Source organism: Octopus bimaculoides, chromosome 11 (genome assembly GCF_046866305.1).
Source record: "Octopus bimaculoides isolate indiv1 chromosome 11, ASM4686630v1, whole genome shotgun sequence".
In the NCBI taxonomy this organism is placed as follows: Eukaryota; Metazoa; Mollusca; class Cephalopoda; order Octopoda; family Octopodidae; genus Octopus; species Octopus bimaculoides.
Window position 1 is genome coordinate 8198038 of NC_142938.1, and position 20322 is coordinate 8218359.

At 36.9% G+C, this 20322-nt stretch overlaps 1 protein-coding gene across 1 annotated transcript in view; it reads right to left on the reverse strand.

Moving 5' to 3' along the window:
- Positions 1-2767: 2767 nt before the first annotated feature.
- LOC106880891 (low-density lipoprotein receptor-related protein 6) overlaps positions 2768-20322 on the reverse strand; it is a 56579-nt gene continuing 39024 nt past the window's right edge. Inside the window, exons 6-16 of the mRNA XM_014931044.3 lie at positions 19275-19470; positions 17673-17923; positions 16602-16742; positions 15239-15537; positions 14163-14389; positions 12965-13149; positions 11824-12030; positions 11029-11184; positions 10181-10383; positions 7450-7649; positions 2768-7352 (exon numbers count right to left, since the gene is read on the reverse strand). Of these exons, the coding sequence (XP_014786530.1) occupies positions 5786-7352; positions 7450-7649; positions 10181-10383; positions 11029-11184; positions 11824-12030; positions 12965-13149; positions 14163-14389; positions 15239-15537; positions 16602-16742; positions 17673-17923; positions 19275-19470 (3632 nt within the window). The 3' untranslated portion in view covers positions 2768-5785. The remainder of the gene's footprint in view (positions 7353-7449; positions 7650-10180; positions 10384-11028; positions 11185-11823; positions 12031-12964; positions 13150-14162; positions 14390-15238; positions 15538-16601; positions 16743-17672; positions 17924-19274; positions 19471-20322) is intronic.

A 20322-nucleotide genomic window follows, 5' to 3' on the forward strand; every position in this document is an offset into this window, starting at 1 on the left:
TGTGACAGACAAAGAAAAACCACAACAATTAGTCAAACACTATGAAACCTGTTCAACCCAGACCTGCATGGAAAGACAACAGAGCTAAAACGATGTAACACGATACTGTCTTATTTTTCTTCAACCCTAGGACTCAAAAGTCCAGTTACTCAATTCCCATGGTGTGCAAGTGACTGAGATCACAACAGACCTCTGCACAGAATGTTGGTCCATTGAAGAGGAAAATGGCGAGGGGTCAAGATGATTACATTGTGTGTAATCAACCCTGACTGATCTTTTATTTTATCGACTCCAAAGAGATGAAAAATGTAGTTGACCTTGGCAGGATTTGAACTCAGAATGTAAAGAGCTGGAAGAAATACCTCTAAGCATTCTTTTCTGACATGCTAATGGCTCTGTCAGCTCGTTGCCTTGATAAAACATGACTAGAAGATTAAATTCCACAACAGTACTTTTCTATTAATGTATTTAGGTAATTCTCTTTGTTATTGTTGTCTCTCAGGTTTTTCCTGGAAAATGAACACACACTTACATCACCCTGTCCTCTCTAAAGAACTGCAGATAAGCAACCCATTTCACGGGTCTTCTCTATCTGAAAGTAATCAAACCAGCACGCCTTCTTAGCTGTGGCATGGGTTTTAAACTGATATTTTTGCAGATAAACATAAAACCAATAAAAAAGAAGTTCTACAAGTATCAAGTACAAAATGCCTATAACACTTTGCTGTCCATGGCTCATTACAAAATATCGTAGTGATCAGATTTTTTTTGGTTCATAAACTCCTTCATAAATTAACTTGCAAATAACTAAAAAATATAACACCCTGTTAGTTTCAGATCCTTAGAAAAAAAAAAAAAAAAAAAAAAAAAAACACATTGCACATTGATTAACTGCATAAAATGTTTTCCTACATCATGAACATAGTTACTCTCCCCTCTCTAGCTCAAGCTTTTCAAGACTATGAAATCCATTATGTATCTGATGATTTGATTATGTTTTAGTTAACATCTTTTACTCTAAAATATTGATATAAAATGTGAAAAGAGTTTCGTAACACACTTGCAAAGTAGAAGTGTATTTAGGAAAGCCAGTAAAAGTGTTAAAAGATTTACCATATTTACTTGTATTTAAGTCACATTATTTTATCATTGATTTTAACACACAAAAAAAGGCCTAGGGTGTCACCTATCATCATTTAACAGGAACTGGTAAGCCAGAGGGCTGCACCAGGCCCCAGTCAGGTTTTGGCTTCATTTCAATGGCTGGATGCCTTTCCTAACACCGTCCACTTCACAGAGTGTACTGGGTGCTATTTACATAGTGCTAGTTGTTGCTGGCACTCTGTCGCTTACGACGTTGAGGGTTCTAGTTGATCCGATCAACGGAACAGCCTGCTCGTGAAATTAACGTGCAAGTGGCTGAGCACTCCACAGACACGTGTACCCTCAACATAGTTCTCGGGGATATTCAGCATGACACAGTGTGACAAGGCTGGCCCTTTGAAATACAGGCACAACAGAAACAGGAAGTAAGAGTGAGAGAAAGTTGTGGTGGAAGAGTACAGCAGGGTTCGCCACCATCCCCTGCCGGAGCCTCATGGAGCTTTTAGGTGTTTTCGCTCAATAAACACTCACAATGCCCGGTCTGGGAATTGAAACCACGAGTCTGCTGCCTAACCACCAGGCCATTGCGCCTCCACTATAGTGCTAGTATGGGTGCTTTTTCATGCGGCGCCAGCACAGGTGCTCTTTATATGACACTGGCATGGGTGTCTTTTTTACATGGCACCAGTGCAGGTGCTCTTTCAAGAGGCACCGGCCTGGATACTTTGTTTACATGGCACCAACATGGGTGCTCTCCATGTGGCACTGACATGGGTACTTTTTTATGTAGTGCCTGCATAGGTGCTTTTTCTTTACATGAAGACTGGTGCAGGCTTCGGCCTGGCTAGCTCTTGTGGTACTGTCCCACCCATGCTAGCATGGAACACAGACATTAAATGATGACGATAACGATGAAGCCAAACACAAAATGAAAGGTATGACTTGCACAAATAGATAAAAAAAAAAAATCAAATGTGAATGATTATGAACAAATAAAAAAAAAACAACTTTCAAAGTTAGAAAATAGAATTTTTTTAGTACCGTTTGTTTCTGAACTTGCCTGGGCTGAAATCAAATATAAAACACTCCATGAAGATATTTTGAAAAAAACTTATGTTATTTCATCATTGTACAAAAATTATTAAAATGAAATTAACAGGAAAAAAAAATCTTTAAATTTTATTTTACAAATCTAAAAATTACAATTTCTCTGTAATACAGTCACACTGCTGGAGATTCAAAGTTCAGTGAACAAGGATAAAATATTGGCTTTTTTTTTTTAGAATTGTCCCTGCATGAGCCCTTTTTGTTATGTTTCATTTTTATTTATTTATTTCTTAAATTTATTTATTTTTTAAATTTTTGTTTTGGCCTTCAAATCTTTCTGTTGCACTTCTTTATGAATGCTGATGGTCAGCTAATTTACTTTAGAGACAGTCAACAACTCAATCTGAAATAAGATTCCATCAGGTAAATTGAAAAGTTTCAAAAGAAAAAGCCACAGTAAAAAGATCCTTTCAAAAGCTTAGAGACTTCAGCATTAAACCATGCCATGGTTTTCATTATATATATATATATATATATATATATATATATATATATATCTATATGGGCTAGAAGCAGTTGATGTATAAACATTGAGCCACCAGTTTTTCATGTTCTCTTTTTCTTTTTCAGATTAATACACAACAACAAGTAGTTGCTGAATATTACTTAACAAAGTGGCTGACTGGATGACAGCAGTATGAGAGCAATCTGCCAGGAAGAAGATGATGAGTGGAGGAAAGAAATATGGTTTATCTGGATTTTTTCGAGTCTGTTGTAGGCTAAAACGCCTTTATTACATTTTTCAAGTTTCATTGTAGAACACACACATTTATACATTTGACTGGTGAAAGATGAATAATGAATAATGGATGTAATAAATCTTGAGAAGCAGCCAAATTAAAATATTGAAAAAAAAAAATCTTTTTGTACAACTAATGAAAAAAAAATTTTTTTCGGGTTTATTATATAGCAATGTTGACTCCCATGAGGCTTGTAAAGTCAAAATTATTGTTATATAATTAAAAAGTTAAAAGTTAATGCTAGTTTATCCTGTACAATGCATATATTTAGAGATGAAAAAGTAATAGGTTAATCTAATCTTAAAAATTATACTATCCTCGACAAAACTAAACCAGTTCACAGAATCTATGATTAAATAGAAAATATTGCTACGTACTAGTTAAAAAAATGAAAACCTTGCAAACCAGTATAGAAGCAAAACCAAAATAGAAAGAAATGTTGATTCAGTCCTCTTTTTATATTGTCCTTATTTCTTTTTGTTGTCAATGTACTTAAGGATATCAAAATCATAATAAAAAAACAGGTATGATTTTGAAAGCCTTAAATACATAAACAAAAAAAGGGATATAAGAACAGCAGAATCATTTGTGGTGAAAGTTGATATTACTTAGAATATGAGAAGGAAACAAAATTCAACAAGCTCCAGTTAAAAATTCAAATAAAATGGTTAATCATTTTAAAGAATTCCGCTGCAATATTTACAAACACCTGCTGTGTGGAGCGCATTAAAAAGAGAAATGAAAAGACATAAAAACCTTAAACTGTAGTAATAAGATTAGCATTGAATAAAAAAAATATTAAAAGATTGAAATAAAAATATTTAGACAGTAAAAAGATAAAAGTACTACAGTTAACAAAAATAAAACACACAAGATAGTAAACTTCAAAATATTACGAATATACCTAGCGAAATAAGTTAAATCTAAATTATTATACCAATGCCGAAAATAATTAACTTGCACTTATAGAATATCTATACCCTACGTATTAAAATTACCCTATCAAGACTCAATTGGTTTTAAAAATAAGAATATAGATAAGTTTATCTTAATGTTGTTTAGAAACATTGATGACTACAACTAAGCCATAATTATACCTAACGAAATGCCATAAATATTACTATCGAAATAATCTAAACTATTATATTAAGGACAAAACTTATACCTGTGTATTAAGAATACCTTATCAAGACTTCAACTGGTTTTAAAGAATATGTAAGAAGCTTATCTTGATGCTGTTTGTCTAGAAACATCGACAAGTACAGGAAACAGAGGCATAGAATTACAGCCAGCTTGTCTTGTGGTGTTGTCTTTGAAACAACAAGACAATGATAAAAAGAAAAAAAAAAAAAAAGAACTGAAACTATTTGTTAAATGAGAGAAATAATTTGAAATTAGTTCTTCAAACGATCTGTACAAGATAACCAGTTGTAACTAAGACAGTAACTGCAAGTTAGTTACACAAAAAAATTCAGAATCTAAATTTCAATGACTATTTGCTATACATTATTTCCAAAAGAGAATAGGACTATGAATAATTAAGATAGATTAATAACCTTTTTTGTTTTTATATATAAACCTGAACTAGCAACAAAAATATATTTTGTCTAATTTGATGGAGCATGCAGAAACATGTAATTCAGTTGTGAAACATTAGATGAATCCAAACCAGAAGAAAGTAGACAGAGATATTAATGTAAGATGGGTTGATTGATTGAGCTGATCACAGGTAATTGTATGATAAAATAGCAGATGAAGAATAATAAGGAAGGAAAAGGAGAATCCAGAGGTATAAAAACGAATTAAAGAGAATGGATGAATTTAAAAATAAAACTCATGACAATAGAAATACAAAAATTATATGTAAACTTAGTCTTTACACAAGAGAGTGAGAGTGAGAGTGAGAGAGAGAGAGAGAGAGAGAGAGAGAGAGAGAGAGAGAGAGAGAGAGAAAGAGAGAAAGAGAGAGATTCATAAATAGGACCAATGAGGGAATGGACTTTCTAATATTTCAAACTGATGCTGTGCACCATTTATCATGTAAACATCCTATCTAAATCTTTTGAGAAATATCACCATCAGTTATCAAATGAATGGGTTTCAAATCTGCCAACATCCAAAGGAAGAGTGGACGTTTTTTTTTCTTCTTTTTGTTTGTTTTTGTTTTAGTTTTTCCATAACTTTCCCCAGACATTTCTGAAAAGACAAGCAGTGTATTAATGCGTGCGATTGAACGGTTGTCAATATCCAGTAATGACCTTACACTTTTAGAATCAGTGGAGTCATCGAATTTCATTGCCCTAAACACAGTACCCAAAGTTTGAAAGAGAAACGATCTCTAACAAAACATTTGCATTCATCGACAGCAATGTAAGTAACCATTGCATGTGAAATAAAAGTGTATAATCGGTAGAATTTAGCATGGGCTAACACAGGCGACACACCCTCCCATAGATCAGGAGCTGTTATCATAGTTCATTATCTCCATGGTATTTTCAGCAGCAATAAGTAATTTCACAGACTGTGATCATCCTCATAACATATTGCTATGGTTTATTTCTGTAGCAAAAGCTACCAAAAAAAAAAAAAAAAAAAAAAAAAAAAAAATTTGAAAAAAAAACAAAAACCTTGGAATACAACAAATTGCAACAGATTCTAAAAGGTAGGGCTGCAATGCTAACATCAGCAAGCAATAACAACACCCAGAAGATTGAACAGCAATCTGATCATGGTAAGTTACAATGGCAGAGCTGAGAATAAGCAGCTTCTTCAGGAATGACAAAAAATACAATCTCTTATAGAAGGGGGTGGGGGGAAACACAGCTGTTATTGTCTCAATAATCAGAAGTTGCAACAGGCGATGGAGGTGGTGGATAGGGATTGAAACTACGCTCTGTAGAAGGTGATGGAGGACAACTCATATCGTCAGATAAATAATGACTCCGTGGAGAAGGTGGAGGCGGGTGTGGGGCAGAGTCATAACTAAGTTCAATTAGCGAGTGATTTAAATAGTACTTCTGACATGGGTAGGGTTCACTTTCTTCATACACATCTGTACTATAAGGGGTTGTTGGTGGTGGAGGAATGTGCCGGAACTTGTATGTCCGAAATGAACGAACCGTGGAAGGACTATTGGAAGAGTAACAGAAATCTCCCGTGTATAATGAACGGTCTGTGACAGGGGTCGGTGGTGGATTTAGGGTTCCTTTCGGATATTGTGTTACAGTAGAGCTGCTAGATGAAGCCCCCGTCACGTGATTCCTGTCATAAAGAGGGGCAGGGCCGGAGCTCAGGGACAAACCAGTTCCAACAGATTTACCACGAGAAAACATTGTGTGTGGGGGGGTGATATTTTTGGGGCATGGGTTTAAAGGTTTATTAACCATCATTATTTCATGATCATTGGCAGTATTAGGTGGTGACTTACGGCGACAAGCGAACACAATAACTAATATAAGCAGTGAGACAAAGACCACCACAAAACCGACCGTGTATTGAGCAGTGTTAGTATCACGCATTGGCGCTGGCCTGGGGAACTGACAATCCCACTCATCAGAACCATCGGGACAGTCATCTCGCTTGTTGCAGCGTAACTCAGAATTAATGCAAGGACCGTCATTACAATACGTTTGACCACTGGGACAACATTTTTCTTCGTCGGAACCATCTTCGCAGTCTTTCTCACCATTGCAGACCAAAATCTTTTTTATCACGTCTCCATTAGCACAAGTAAAACGCATTGTCATGACAGGACAGTTGCTTTCATCCGATTCATCGACGCACTCGGCAATACCGTCGCAGTGCCATGCAGCAGGGATACATTTGATATCACCTGTAACACATGTAAACTGTTCAGGAGAGCAAGTTGGTGGGTCGGAACAAGTCTGCTCGTCATTTGTAAGAGCCAAGGCGACCGGGCAAGAACAACGTGCAGTACCATCCCCTTTCGCTACACAAATATGAGAACATTTGCCAGTGTCAGGATAGCAGGGATGCTTTTGGAAGTCTTCTTCACTAATCATCTGAACAGCATGGATATCGGTTAATCCCTGAATGCGACGACCTTGCATACGATATCTTACATGAGTATCAGCATGATTGATCCACTGAATAAGCTGTTGGTCTTTATCAATCCAGTAAACATATTGTCCAAGAACAGCTAATCCATTTGGATGTTCAATTTCACTGTCGACGAGAATTTTCCGGTTTCCACCGGAGAGGTCAGAACACTCGATGCGGTTTAATTCCAAGTCGGACCAGTATAAACGCTGGGATTTGTAATCAATAGTCAGAGCAGTTGGGTGTTTCAAGTCATTTCCAAAAAGAACTGTTTTTTCTGTTCCATCCATAGCGGCCATTTCAATCTTCGGAGGTTTCACCATGTTGGTCCAATAAATATGACTGCAACGACAATAAAATAATTCAGTAAGAACAAATGAAATGGAAACACGAACGGGACAGACACGTGAAACGACAACAGCAACAAAGCAATACGTACCCCTGTTCTGGGTTCAGAACAAGTGACCGAGGCTTCTCTTCCGTATCGCTAACCACAGTACCGACGTCTGTCATATCGATGTGAGTAACATTGATTACATTATTCTGAGAACATGACCAATAAATATGATGAGAGAATGGATCAATAGCCAAATCGTGTGGGTGGAAGTAGTTTGATGGATTCGGTACCACTGTTGATACCTAAAGGAAAATACAACAAATATTGTAATTAGAAACATTTCTTTTGACAAAGCACAGGTCTTATTTCGTTGAACAGTAGAAGGTATATATATTGTTTATCTTTTACTTGTTTCAGTCATTAGACTGGGACCATGCTGGAGTACCACCTTGAAGAATTATTTTAAGCCCAGTAATTATTCTATCGTTCTCTTTTGCCAAACCGCTAAGTTACAAGAACGTAAACACACCAACACCAGTTGTCAAGTGACGGTGGTGCTGACAGACACAAAGACACACACGCATGTATATTTGATAAATATATATGGTAGGCTTCTTTCAGTTTCTCTAATCCACTAACAAGGTTTTGGTCAGCCCAAGGCTATTGTAGGAAACACTTGCCCAAGGTGCCATGCAGTGGGACTGAACTTGGAACCATATAGTTGGGAAGCAAACTTCTTACCACACAGCCATGCCTGCACCTATATATATATATATATATGGGGAGAATTAAAAAAAAAACAAAAGATGAAGACAGGTGGTGTAGATAACAAACACATGTATTAGTTTAATGCTCGGTAAGTGAAAGTCTTTAATGTTTCAAGTCTACGCTCTTCCACAGAAAGGAACACAGAAAGAAACAGGGAGAGAAAATAAAAAATGTGTAGTGGTTAGCGATCTATCATGGCAAACGCCGGGCAGAGGGGTCACACAAGAGAGCTAGGAAGAAGGGGAGATAATAAAGTAGTGGTGGTCCCAAAACGAAGGTGCATGTGTGTGTGTATAAGAGAGCATGTATTTGCATGTGGAAGAGGGCTGGTGGGGTTGAATTGTGTTGGGGAGGGGTTATGAGGGAGGGTGAAGATGAAGGGAGAGGTGGAAGGGAGAAGGTGGATGGGAGTGAAGAGAAGAGAGGGTAGGAGTGAAGAGAAGAAGTAAGAGAGGAGAGAGGAGGAAGGTTAGATGAAGAGGGGAGAAGAGTTAAGCCCATGTGGCGCAAAGGAGCAAAGAGAGAAGATTAATCCTTGTTCATGGCGAAGACGGGAGACCAGATGGCCCCTGTGCAGGGACAATCCGAACACAGACACACACACAATTAAAGGTTACAAACCTCATTCAGGAATAGCAAAATCCTATGAAAGTACTGGTTAATTACCAATACAAAATAGAGTATGTGTGTGTCTATATATATATATATATATATATACACACACACACACACACACAGAGTTACTTGATTTTAGTACTTATTTTAATGATGCCAGAGATTAACAGTAAATTCAACTGCATTAAACATTTAAACTTAGTAAATATGTGGCAGTATATACTATAAAGCATCTGCGCTTACAGTTTATAAATAAATAATACAAGGGAAACACAGTCTTTATAAGACAAGGCATATTATTCTGCTTAACACAATCTAACAACAAAGTCCTGTTCTTATTTCATAATCAAGTCGATAGCAGCAGCAGGAAAGGCCTTTAGCTATGAAGCCATTTGCTTCAAAAGTATGCGTAGGAGGGGCTGTGTGGTAAGTAGCTTGCTTACCAACCACATGGTTCCGGGTTCAGTCCCACTGCGTGGCACCTTGGGCAAGTGTCTTCTACTATAGCCTCGGGCCGACCAAAGCCTTGTGAGTGGATTTGGTAGACGGAAACTGAAAGAGGCCCGTCGTATATATGTGTATATATATATATATATATGTGTGTATATATATATATATATGTGTGTGTATATATATATGTGTGTATATATGTGTGTGTGTGTGTGTGTTTGTCCCTCCAACATCGCTTGACATCTGATGCTGGTGTGTTTACGTCCCCGTAACTTAGCAGTTCGGCAAAAGAGACCGATAGAATAAGTAGCAGGCTTACAAAGAATAAGTCCTGGGATTGATTTGCTCGACTAAAGGCGGTGCTCCAGCATGGCCACAGTCAAATGACTGAAACAGGTAAAAGAGTAAATATCAAAACTTGCAGAAACCCTTTCAGCGATTGTTGTTTTGTTATTTTGCATTGCTTCTTGTTTATGAATCTCCTCATTAGCTTAGAAATGATAGGAGACAATTCCCAAGAGCCTTTTATCCTTTAAATCACTAGACAAACACAAAGTATTTTCTTTTGTGCCTTATAATTTAACACACTCACCGGTAAAAATTTCCACTTATTTCTTATTTTTATTTTCCTAAAGACTATTGAAAATGTGGCAAGACGCAACAAAAATTTTAGGAAAATCAAAATAGGAAATAAGTAGAAATTTTACTGGTGAGAAAAGGACTCTCCCCAGAAACAACAAAACTAACATTTTTTTTTTTTTTTTGTAGCGAAATGTGTATTGTACAATACAAATAAGATGATATTCATTCTTTGAATGTAGAATTGCCTTTAAAAATGGCAGAGATCCTGGGTAAATTACCCTACAAAGCAGAAAAATTTGTCAAGGCTGTTTGTTGACAAATTTTTCCATTTAGAAAAAAAAAAAAAGAAAAAAAAAAAGAAAAGAAAAGTCTTCTTATTTGTATCGTACACTATTCCAAGAATTTATAAAGGTCTTACCTCTGTACCATTCTCTCTTGATCTCTTAATAGTCTTTGACCGGCCATCAATCCAGTAAACATATTTATCATAAACGTCATAATCAATAGCCTTTACATTGCGCAGGTTATGAATGGGTAAAACACTTGGAGGAAGATGTTCAGAGTTTGGCACCAAACGACTAAGGTCACCCTTTTGACTAAACAATAAAAAAGACTCTGGCGCTGAAAGAGAAAGGCAGAAATTATGCAAATTTACAGGATTCCTCCATGAAAGAAACTAAAAGGATTTCTTGCATGAACAAAGGGACAATTTCTCTTTTTTACCTTTTCTGAGTGGTTGGCGTTAGGAAGGGCATCCAGCTGTAGAAACTCTGCCAAATTAGATTGGAGCCTGGTGTTGCCATCCGGTTTCACCAGTCCTCAGTCAAATCGTCCAACCCATGCTAGCATGGAAAGCGGACGTTAAACGATGATGATGATGATGATGATCACTTTATCAAAAGTAATGCTTGTTTACTTACATTCGTCATCATCATCATTTAATGCCTGTTGTCCATTCTGGCATGAGTTGGACAGTTTGACCAGAGATGCTAAGCTGGAAGGCTGCACCAGACTCCAGTCTGATTTGGTATGGTTTCTATGGCTGGATGCCCTTCGTAACACCAACCACTTTACAGAGTGTGATGGGTGCTTTTACCCGACACTGGTACGAGTGCCTCTTACATGGCACTGGCATGAGTGCTTGTGCCTCATCTACAGAGTGGAAGTCTTTAACAGAATTGGAGAGGTGATGAGAAAGAAAGAAAGAGAGAGAGAGAGAGAGAAAATAACAAGAGGGCATATCAATTAGATAACTTGATTACTTACGGGAACAAGTTTTATTGTCTTCTCCCAATGAATAATGAGTTGGGCAGGCACAAGTGAAATATATATTGTTATCAGGGTCCATTTGATCAAATAAGGCAGGATGAGCCAAGCACAAATGAGAACAGTTACCATTATCACCTCCACATGGGTTCCAACCTGTCAGAAATAGAATACAAATATAGATTTCAAATTGGGGCACATGGCCAGCAAGCTTGGGGGAAGGAGTAAGTCACTTACAAATATTGGTTTCAAATTTTGGGACAAGGCCGGCAAATTTGGGAGAGGGGTAAGTCAAATACATTGACCTCAGAGTTCAACTGGTACTTATTTTATTGACCCTGAAAGGACAAAAGGCAAAAGTTGCCCTAGGCAGAATTTGAACTCAGAATGTAATGACAGATGAAATGCCGCTAAGGATTTTGCCGTGTGTGCTAATGATTCTGCCAACTTGTCACGCGATAGGATACGAAATATCTGAGATAACATGGAGAGTAATATTGAGGGGGGGGGTGATGAGAGGTTAACGTATGATAGAGGGACAAGAACAGGAGATACATGGTTGGTTCATGTGGCAGAGAAAGAGGATGCTGGTGAAGATGTATCAGGGAATACCCCCAAGTTACAGGCGGGTGGATAAAAGAAAAGTAGTATGGGTAAGTTCATGCGGGTACAAGATGTGAGTAGCAGGTGGATAGAGGGAAATGCAATGAATGGTGAATGGCAATCTTGTAATTAAAACAAACATAACATAAACCAAATAAATTTTAAAACGCAGTAAGGTATATATAATTTTACCAGGCTGACGTGACTCTTGAAAAACCAGGATATCCATTACAAAATCGTCATGGCTTTGGTGGATTGTTGTACGGTTGGTTCCGGTTAACTTGTGGGCACGTTCAATTGTGTTCTTCTCTAAATCAGTCCAGTAGATAAAATCTTTGTATTGGGTGATGCCACGTGGATATTGTAAATAACTGTCTATGATCACTTGTCTGTTTTGACCTGAAAAGATTAAACAATTGAAACATTCAGAAAAATCTATTATTAAATTAAGATGTAAGGATTAACTCATAATAAGATGGATATTTACCGACTGCATGACATCATCTTTGATTTGCTTTAGTCTATGCATGTATGACAGAGTGTAAGTGTCTTGACAGAGAAATTGGGCAGGAGCCATCAGATGTGGTGAATAAGGGAGATGACTGCACTGGCATGGTCAGGTGATGTGTATGGACGGGGGCAGCTACATGATAAAGTGCCAATCTCTAACTGTAGAGGGAACCTATGGAAGAGGTAGACCCAGGAAGACATGGAACAAGGGTGTAAAAGATAATCTTTGAATGTTGAGTCACATGGAAGCAATGACAAGTGATTGAGACCTTTGGCAATTTATTGTGCTTGAGAAGACTCATCGAGCCAAGAGAAATCATAGTCGTGGCAGGTGCTGGTGATACATAAAAGGGCACCCTAGTCAGTGACGTGTAAAAGGCACTCATACCGGTGACACATAAAAGGCACCCACTACATCCTGTAAAGTGGTTGGCATTAGGAAGGGCATCCAGCTGTAGACACTGTGCCATATCATATATACTACGGGCTTCTTTCAGTTTCCGTCTACCAAATCCACTCACAAGGCTTTGGTCGGCCCGAGGCTATAGTAGAAGACACATGCTCAAGGTGCCACAGTGGGACTGAACCCGGAACCATGTGGTTCGTAAGCAAGCTACTTACCACACAGCCACTCCTACGCCTATAGCAAAAATAATATATGCTATGGAACCTGGCATGGCTCCTGAACTTGCCAGCTCCTGTCAAACCATCCAACCCATGCCAGCATGGAAAACGCACGTTAAATGATGATGATGATGATGACAATGATAATGAATGCTAATGTTGGTGATGATGATGAGGCAATAAAATAAAGACTACATACCTAACATATCTGAAGATTCGATACGTTTATTATCTAAATCAGTCCAATAAAGCCTATTGTCAGCATAGTCGATAGTCAAACCAGCAACGCGACCAAGATCAAATACTAAAACCTTTCGGTTTTTGCCATCTAATGAGGCTCTCTCCAGCTTTGGTTTTTCTCCCCAATCTGTCCAGTACATGTATCTAGAAAAATAGAATATATTTATTCAATAGAATACATTCAGAAAAATTTGAAATAAATTACCATTTCTGATGGCATATAAGACACATTTTTAAAAAATAAAATGTCTCAAGAAAACCTCTGAAGTTGGATCTCCCATCGGCTTCAATGTACTAAAAACTTTTTTATTCCACAATGTGAAAGGTTTAAATTTAGATCAATTTAAAACAGGAAGTTTGTATCTTGGAACCAGGGACAGTCTCACATAGGTTGGTATCAAAAGGGATAATGTAACACAGAACATAAATGCAGGAATGAAATTTGCTTGTGGTGTGCAAACCCAATTTTTTCAGGAGTATGTTCAATACATTTTCATCAACCCTCACAAAAAAAAAATTTGAATTTAAATTTAGGGATTGCACTTGCATCCCTGGTTCCTGAACCTACACTGCTGAAATAGGGGCATGTGTAATATATGTGTGCATCTTTTATGACATCAAATATGCCATATAACAATTTTAAACATTTGCCCAAAACCAGAACGTTTTGAGACAGGAACAGTCAATGACATCAGATGAATGTTTCGTTTAATACTTCATTTTTCATCCTTCTGAAGATGATAAAATAAAGTTGACTTAGGTAGGATTTGAACACAGAATGTAGAGCAAAGTAATTAAATACTACAAGGAATTTTGTCCAGCATTCAATTGATTTTACTTATCCAGTTATAACACCACTGGCTAAAATTCTTACATATTATGTATTAGTTGTAGTGGTGTCATCATCTTGATTGCTGCTTCCACTATGGTTTGGTTATTGTATGCTTCAGTCTTCTTCAGGTGATGGCTTGTGAATTACAAGACACCTGAAGAAGGCTGGAGTGGACAACAACCGAAACTTAGCAAAAGCAACAATCCAAATACATAATATAAAAGTGTAAAATTCTTAATTTTTATCAATAAATTTTATAGAATTAATTTTGAAATGAAAGTCAGTGGGAGGAGGGGGAGAAGAACTGGTAACTCTTTATACAAACCCTTCAGGTGGATCCAATACTATTGAGCGTGGGTTGGATAGATTCTTCCAGATGAGCACGCGACGTGACTTGCCATCAAGACGAGCAACCTCTATTCGCTTTGTCCCAATGTCAGTCCAATAAAGATTTTTAGCAATCCAATCTACAGCCATTCCTTCAGGATATTCAATTCCAAATTCTATTATGTGTTCTAGAGAGCTACCATTCATAAATGCACGACTTATTTGCTGAAATATCAAATAAAGGAGTCGAGATTGAAATTATAGTCATGTAAAAGAAAAAAAAAAAAAAAAAAAAAAAAAAAAAGAAAACCAACATTATATCAAAATAAACTTGGCCATAATTAAGAGTTAATTACAATAAATAGCAACTTCTTTAATTTGTATTTTCTTTTCTTTTGTATGAAGCAAAGTTTGGATGGTTTGACAAATTCGAATTCTCACTGCCACCACCAGCTTCTCCTTTTTCTAACTATGGTAGCCATGTATCTCCTCTACAGCAAGACACCTTTAACTACTAATTACCTGGTATAAATACTTGGTTCCCCCTCAGTTGAGAGGTTTTATCATGTCAGTCGACTTTGCCTTTCATCCTTTTGAAGTAGATAAACTAAGTACCATTTGAGCACAGGGGTTGATGTAATCGACTTAACTACTCCTGAGTGCGAGTATAAAAAACTGCACACACTCTGCCGTGCCATGTCAAACCTGTGTGGAAGAGTTGGCTCATCAAACCAGTATGATCTCAAGTTCAAATTCAAGGCCTGTACATCTGTTGGGTGGAGAGAATATGTTGAGGCCTTCATCCTGCAATGGACTGAACAATGGCAATCTAATCCAATCTACTGAGTTACTCAGTGACCTCAAAGGTGCCAGTGCCACTTAAAAAGCACCCAAAACAGTCTGTAAAGTAATTGATATTGGGAAGGACATCCAGCCATAGAACATGCCAAAAACAGACATCATCCAACCCATGCTAGCATGGAAAGCCGACATTAAATGATGATGATGATGAGGTAAATCATAAAAGAACGGAAAAATGAAAAAAAAAAGGTCTTCATTATACAAGATACCTACTTTAAGTGAAGCATCTGTCCAATATATCCTATTATCACTGTTATCAAAATCCAGGGAGTGTGCATCTTTAACTGACTGGATGGGAATTAACACATCATTGTGGTTAGTTTCGAGTGAAATACGGCGAATATCTTCTTTTCGAGAGAACAGAAGGAATCCATCAGGAACTACACAGGTCTTCTCATCATTAAGGAGCTCAAAGAAAATCCCAGTAGGACATGCACACACAGGGCCCTTTGGGAATGTATTTAAACATAGATGACTACAACCACCATTGTTTTCAACACAACCATTAGTTCCTGAAAACAAGAAAGCATTACAATATAACTTAAACATTTTGCTATAAAAATACAGAGGTTATTTATAGCCGTTATTGAAACAATGTTAAATGGTATCAAGTATTATCAATAGGAGCATTATTCATTCAATAATGCAACTTTCAACTTTTCCTTATTATTAAAAAACTGCTAAATGTGACTTGACTAAGAATTTTGTTTAACTACATTGTTACCATACTATTGTTGAAACGCACTGCCTTTGTTTTGGTCAAATTAAAAAATAAACAAGAAATTTGTAAAATAACCTTGTCATTAATAAGCTGGTATTTGGAATATAAATTAATAACATTTTATATCCTGCCACAGGTTGGTATAGATAAATTATGCAGCGATGGTTTAATGTGTTCATTACGGGGACGTAAACACACCAGCATCGGTTGTCAAGCAATGTTGGGGGTACAAACACAGACACACAAACATATACATACATACATACATGTATATATACATGTGTGTATATATATATATATATATATATATATATATATATATATATATATACGATGGGCTTCTTTCAGTTTCTGTCTACCAAATCCACTCACAAAGCTTTGGTCGGCCTGAGGCTATAGTAGAAGACACTTGTCCAAGATGCCACGCAGTGGGACTGAACCTGGAACCATGTGGTTGGTAAGCAAGCTACTTACCACACAGCCACTCTTACGCATATATTAACAATTCAAAATTAAATGCTTATGATGTAGAAAAATAGAAATAAAGAAATGGTAGGATCTATGTAAATAACACATTTCTTTGACTGTATTCTTCTGAAGATAGACCTTTGTGACTGAAATATAAAAGTTTTTTTAAAAACTTTCTGCATTGTTAGAAGCTTTCCTTATTTCTTATTTCATTCATTTTTTTTTAACTTCTGTACTACAATGCTCTACTTTAATTACTTACGTTGTAGTTCAAAGAGAAATTATAACAAATAATTCATGGAAATGAAACAGAAACATCAAAACAGATAATACAACTGATTTGAATAATTGAAATATTTCAAAATGAGAAACCAAACAAAGCTTTACCTTCAACTTGGTGCATGCTAACCGCCTTTAGTCCCATCAAATCTGGAAGTTGGTCGATAATTACTTGACGTTTTCCACCAGTAAGTTTATGCACACGTTCAATGGATCGCCTTTGCCAATCGGTCCAGTATACATAGTCACCTGACAAACAGTAAACATGGTTAAGTTAAGTATCAGCTATGCAAATGTAACTTTGAGGCTACATCCCAATGCAGCTGCACGACCATCTTCCCTCTTTGCTAACTAAGGTAGCCACGTATCTCCTCTACAGGAACACACCTATTCTTGTCCTTCTATTGTACTTTAAACTCTCATCATCTGGCACAAAGCCACCTCCCTCGATACTATTCACTCATCTCAGTTGAGGGATCTTGTCTTGAAAGCTGCTTGGTAACCCCACTGATGTCAGTGCTACATGAAAAGTACCCTGTACACTCTTAAGTGGTTGCATATCTTTTCACACGTGGCTGTGTGGTTAAGAAGCTTGTTTTGCAATCACATGGTTTCAGGTTCAATCCCACTGCATGGCACCTTGGACAAGTGTCTTCTACAACAGCCTCAGGATGACCAATGCCCTGTGAGTGAATTTGGTAGACAGAAACTGTGCAGAATTAAGGCGGCGAGCTGGCAGAAACGTTAGCACGCCGGGCGAAATGCTTAGCGGCATTTCGTCTGCCGTTACGTTCTGAGTTCAAATTCCACCAAGGTCGACTTTGCCTTTCGTCCTTTCGGGGTCGATAAATTAAGTACCAGTTATGCACTGGGGTCAATGTAATCGACATAATCTCTTTGTCTGTCTTTGTTTGTCCCCTCTATGTTTAGCCCCTTGTAGGCAATAAAGAAACAAGAAACTGTGCAGAATCCTGCTGTATCATTATCAGCAGTATTGTTTAACGTTTATGTTTCATGCTGGACAGTTTGACAGGACCAGATAGGCTCAAGGATTTCATCATGCTCTAGTGTCTGCTTTGGCATGGTTTCCAAAGCAGATATATATATTCTATAGCATCATCATATAGCACATATGATGCTATAAAATATGGTAACAACCAAAGTGGAAATCCAACTTACCTAGTAAACTGAATCCAAATATATGAGGTAAATCATTTGATACAAGAACAACTCTGTTAGTTCCGTCAAGGTTGGAGAATTCAATCATGTCCGTTTTAGCGTCTCCCCAATAAAGCTTCTTCTCGTGGTAGTCAATAGCAACACCATTTGGCCAGCCTAATGAAGAATTAATCAGAGCTACTCGTTCAGAGCCATCCATGTTGGCCCTTTCTATCTTTGGAGTTGTTCCCCAATCAGTCCAATACATGTGTCTGCAATTCAGGAAAGACAATACAGATGAAAAGTGCATCATAGAAACAAGACGTAAGTAAATAGTGAATAAAGAAAAGCCACAACTGAAAAATTTTAGCAAACACTGAAGTTTGAATACACAACATACAATAATTGTCAAAGCATTAACACATAAAGCCAATTATCTATCATACTAAATGTAAATATATTGGGACAAACAAAATTTACTGCCATATTCATCAGGAGACAGTATATCCTATGGATGTGTTGTGTTTAAAAACACAAAACGACGTATATATGAGGGGGTGCGGAGAAGTTCCTGACTTTAAGGGTATCACAAAAGGCCTGGTTGGAGGCTCAACCTTCTGAGTTCTTTTACAGGGATTAGAAAATCTGAAGGACTGCTGCAATAAGTGTGTGAATCTGAGAAGGGAATATGTTGGATGAAATCATAATTAACTGATCCTCCTGTATTTTCTTTTACCCAAAGCCAGGAACTTTCCAGCACCCCCTCATATCAGAGGGAGGCTGAACTCATCCCAGCAGCAGCAAATGATAATGTTAGAAGCATTTCAGCCTCGTTAGGCATTATCAATAACACATGCCCTCTGACAGGATTCTTAAGTGAAATCTCTCACCAACGATATATACAAAAACAATGAAAAGAAATCATTGGTGTTGCTGGTAGCTACACAGCTGAATAAAAATCCATTGTATGCAACTGAAGTAGTATTAGATTAAAATAGTCATTTACGTATCATATTCATTGTAAGTACATTGTTATAGGCAAACATTTTCTGCAGTAGCCATCCAGAAATAGCATCTCTTATGGATGTACTGTTTACAAACAGCATGTATGAATCAGAGGGAGATGGAACCCACTCCAACAGTGGTGAATACATTTTTATCAAATTGCTACAGAATTTCTAGTTATTAATGCTTTAGCATTCAGATAACTGTGTAAAATGACATTGTAGGGTAGGTGTTAGAGGCCAGATCTGGCCAGCCTGAACATAAAACAAGTAAAATATTTACACCTGGTATGGCCAATTTAACCCGTATGGCATTTAAACTGTTCGTGTCCGACCAAAATAGTCTACTTGTTTTATCTTCAAACAGCTCAGATCTGGCCTTTCACACCCATCCTACAGTGTCATTTTACAAATAAACAATCACTTCATCAAAATGTCAAAGCTACAAGATAATAATACATGATTAATTCAAAATAATGTGAATAAATAAGCATGACATTTGACAGAGGAATCTGAAAGCTAAAAAGTTAAAGAAATTTCATGAACAAAATGAAGGATAATTGATTTAAAATTGTGGTCAAGATAAACAGTTGTCAAATAAATCAAAGTTTCTATTTACCCTCGAATGGGATCAAGACAAATAGCTCTCGGCTCAGCCAATCCTTCTGAAATAAGCACCTTGCGCGATGTTCCATTCAAGCGACAAACTTCAATACGATCTGTCCCCGTGTCAGTCCAGTACAAATTACGCCCTATCCAATCAACTGCCACACCGTCCGGATGTTTCACTTCAGTGCTAACTACTATTTCTTGACCTGTTTGATTCACAAGAATTTTGTAATTAACAAACAACAAAAAAGAAATTAATAAAAATTTAATATAAAGGACATTAATGTATTTTAATGAGAAATAAATAAACAAATACTGTGGAGATGTACTTGCATAGCAAGTGACTTGATCTGAGATTGTGTGCTGGAAGAAAAACAATTGCAACATGGAAGGTGTTTATAAGCCATATAAAAACACGCAAAAACCGTTACATTCACTTCAACATTTAAATTTAATTTGTCAAAATATTTTTGTCACATCTCAGAGATGCAACACAGAATTTTGTCAGTGAACAGGTTGTGGTTTCAAAGCGACAAAAATATTTCGACACAAATGAAATTTAAATGTTGAAGTGAATCTAACGGGTCTTGTGTGTTTTTATATGGTTTGTAAACACCACCCATGCTGCAATTGTTTAATAAATAAGTAAAAGATAAAATTTATTGAATTTCAAGCATTTTTTTCTTATATTCCATTATGTATACACACCCACACACGTCATTTATGAGATGACTGTTGAAACATCATGTTCCAAGACAATAAACACCACATATACCTACTCTTTTTTGTAACATTGAGTTCTTTCTTATCATGGATAAGTACAATTAACTGACTGAAATCAATCTAACTATTTTTTCATCTACCAAACTACCTCTCTATCAACCTGTCTCCCTGCCTATCCACACACACACACATTTACGGATTACCTCCCTTAGTAAACAACTCGGCATTTATAAACGAGAAGGCAAAAACAACTTTCAGTGTAAAATAGAAGTAATAATTCTGAGTCCAAATTCAACAGGTCTATTATATGTACAAGGTCTGAGGTTTTGGGGGAA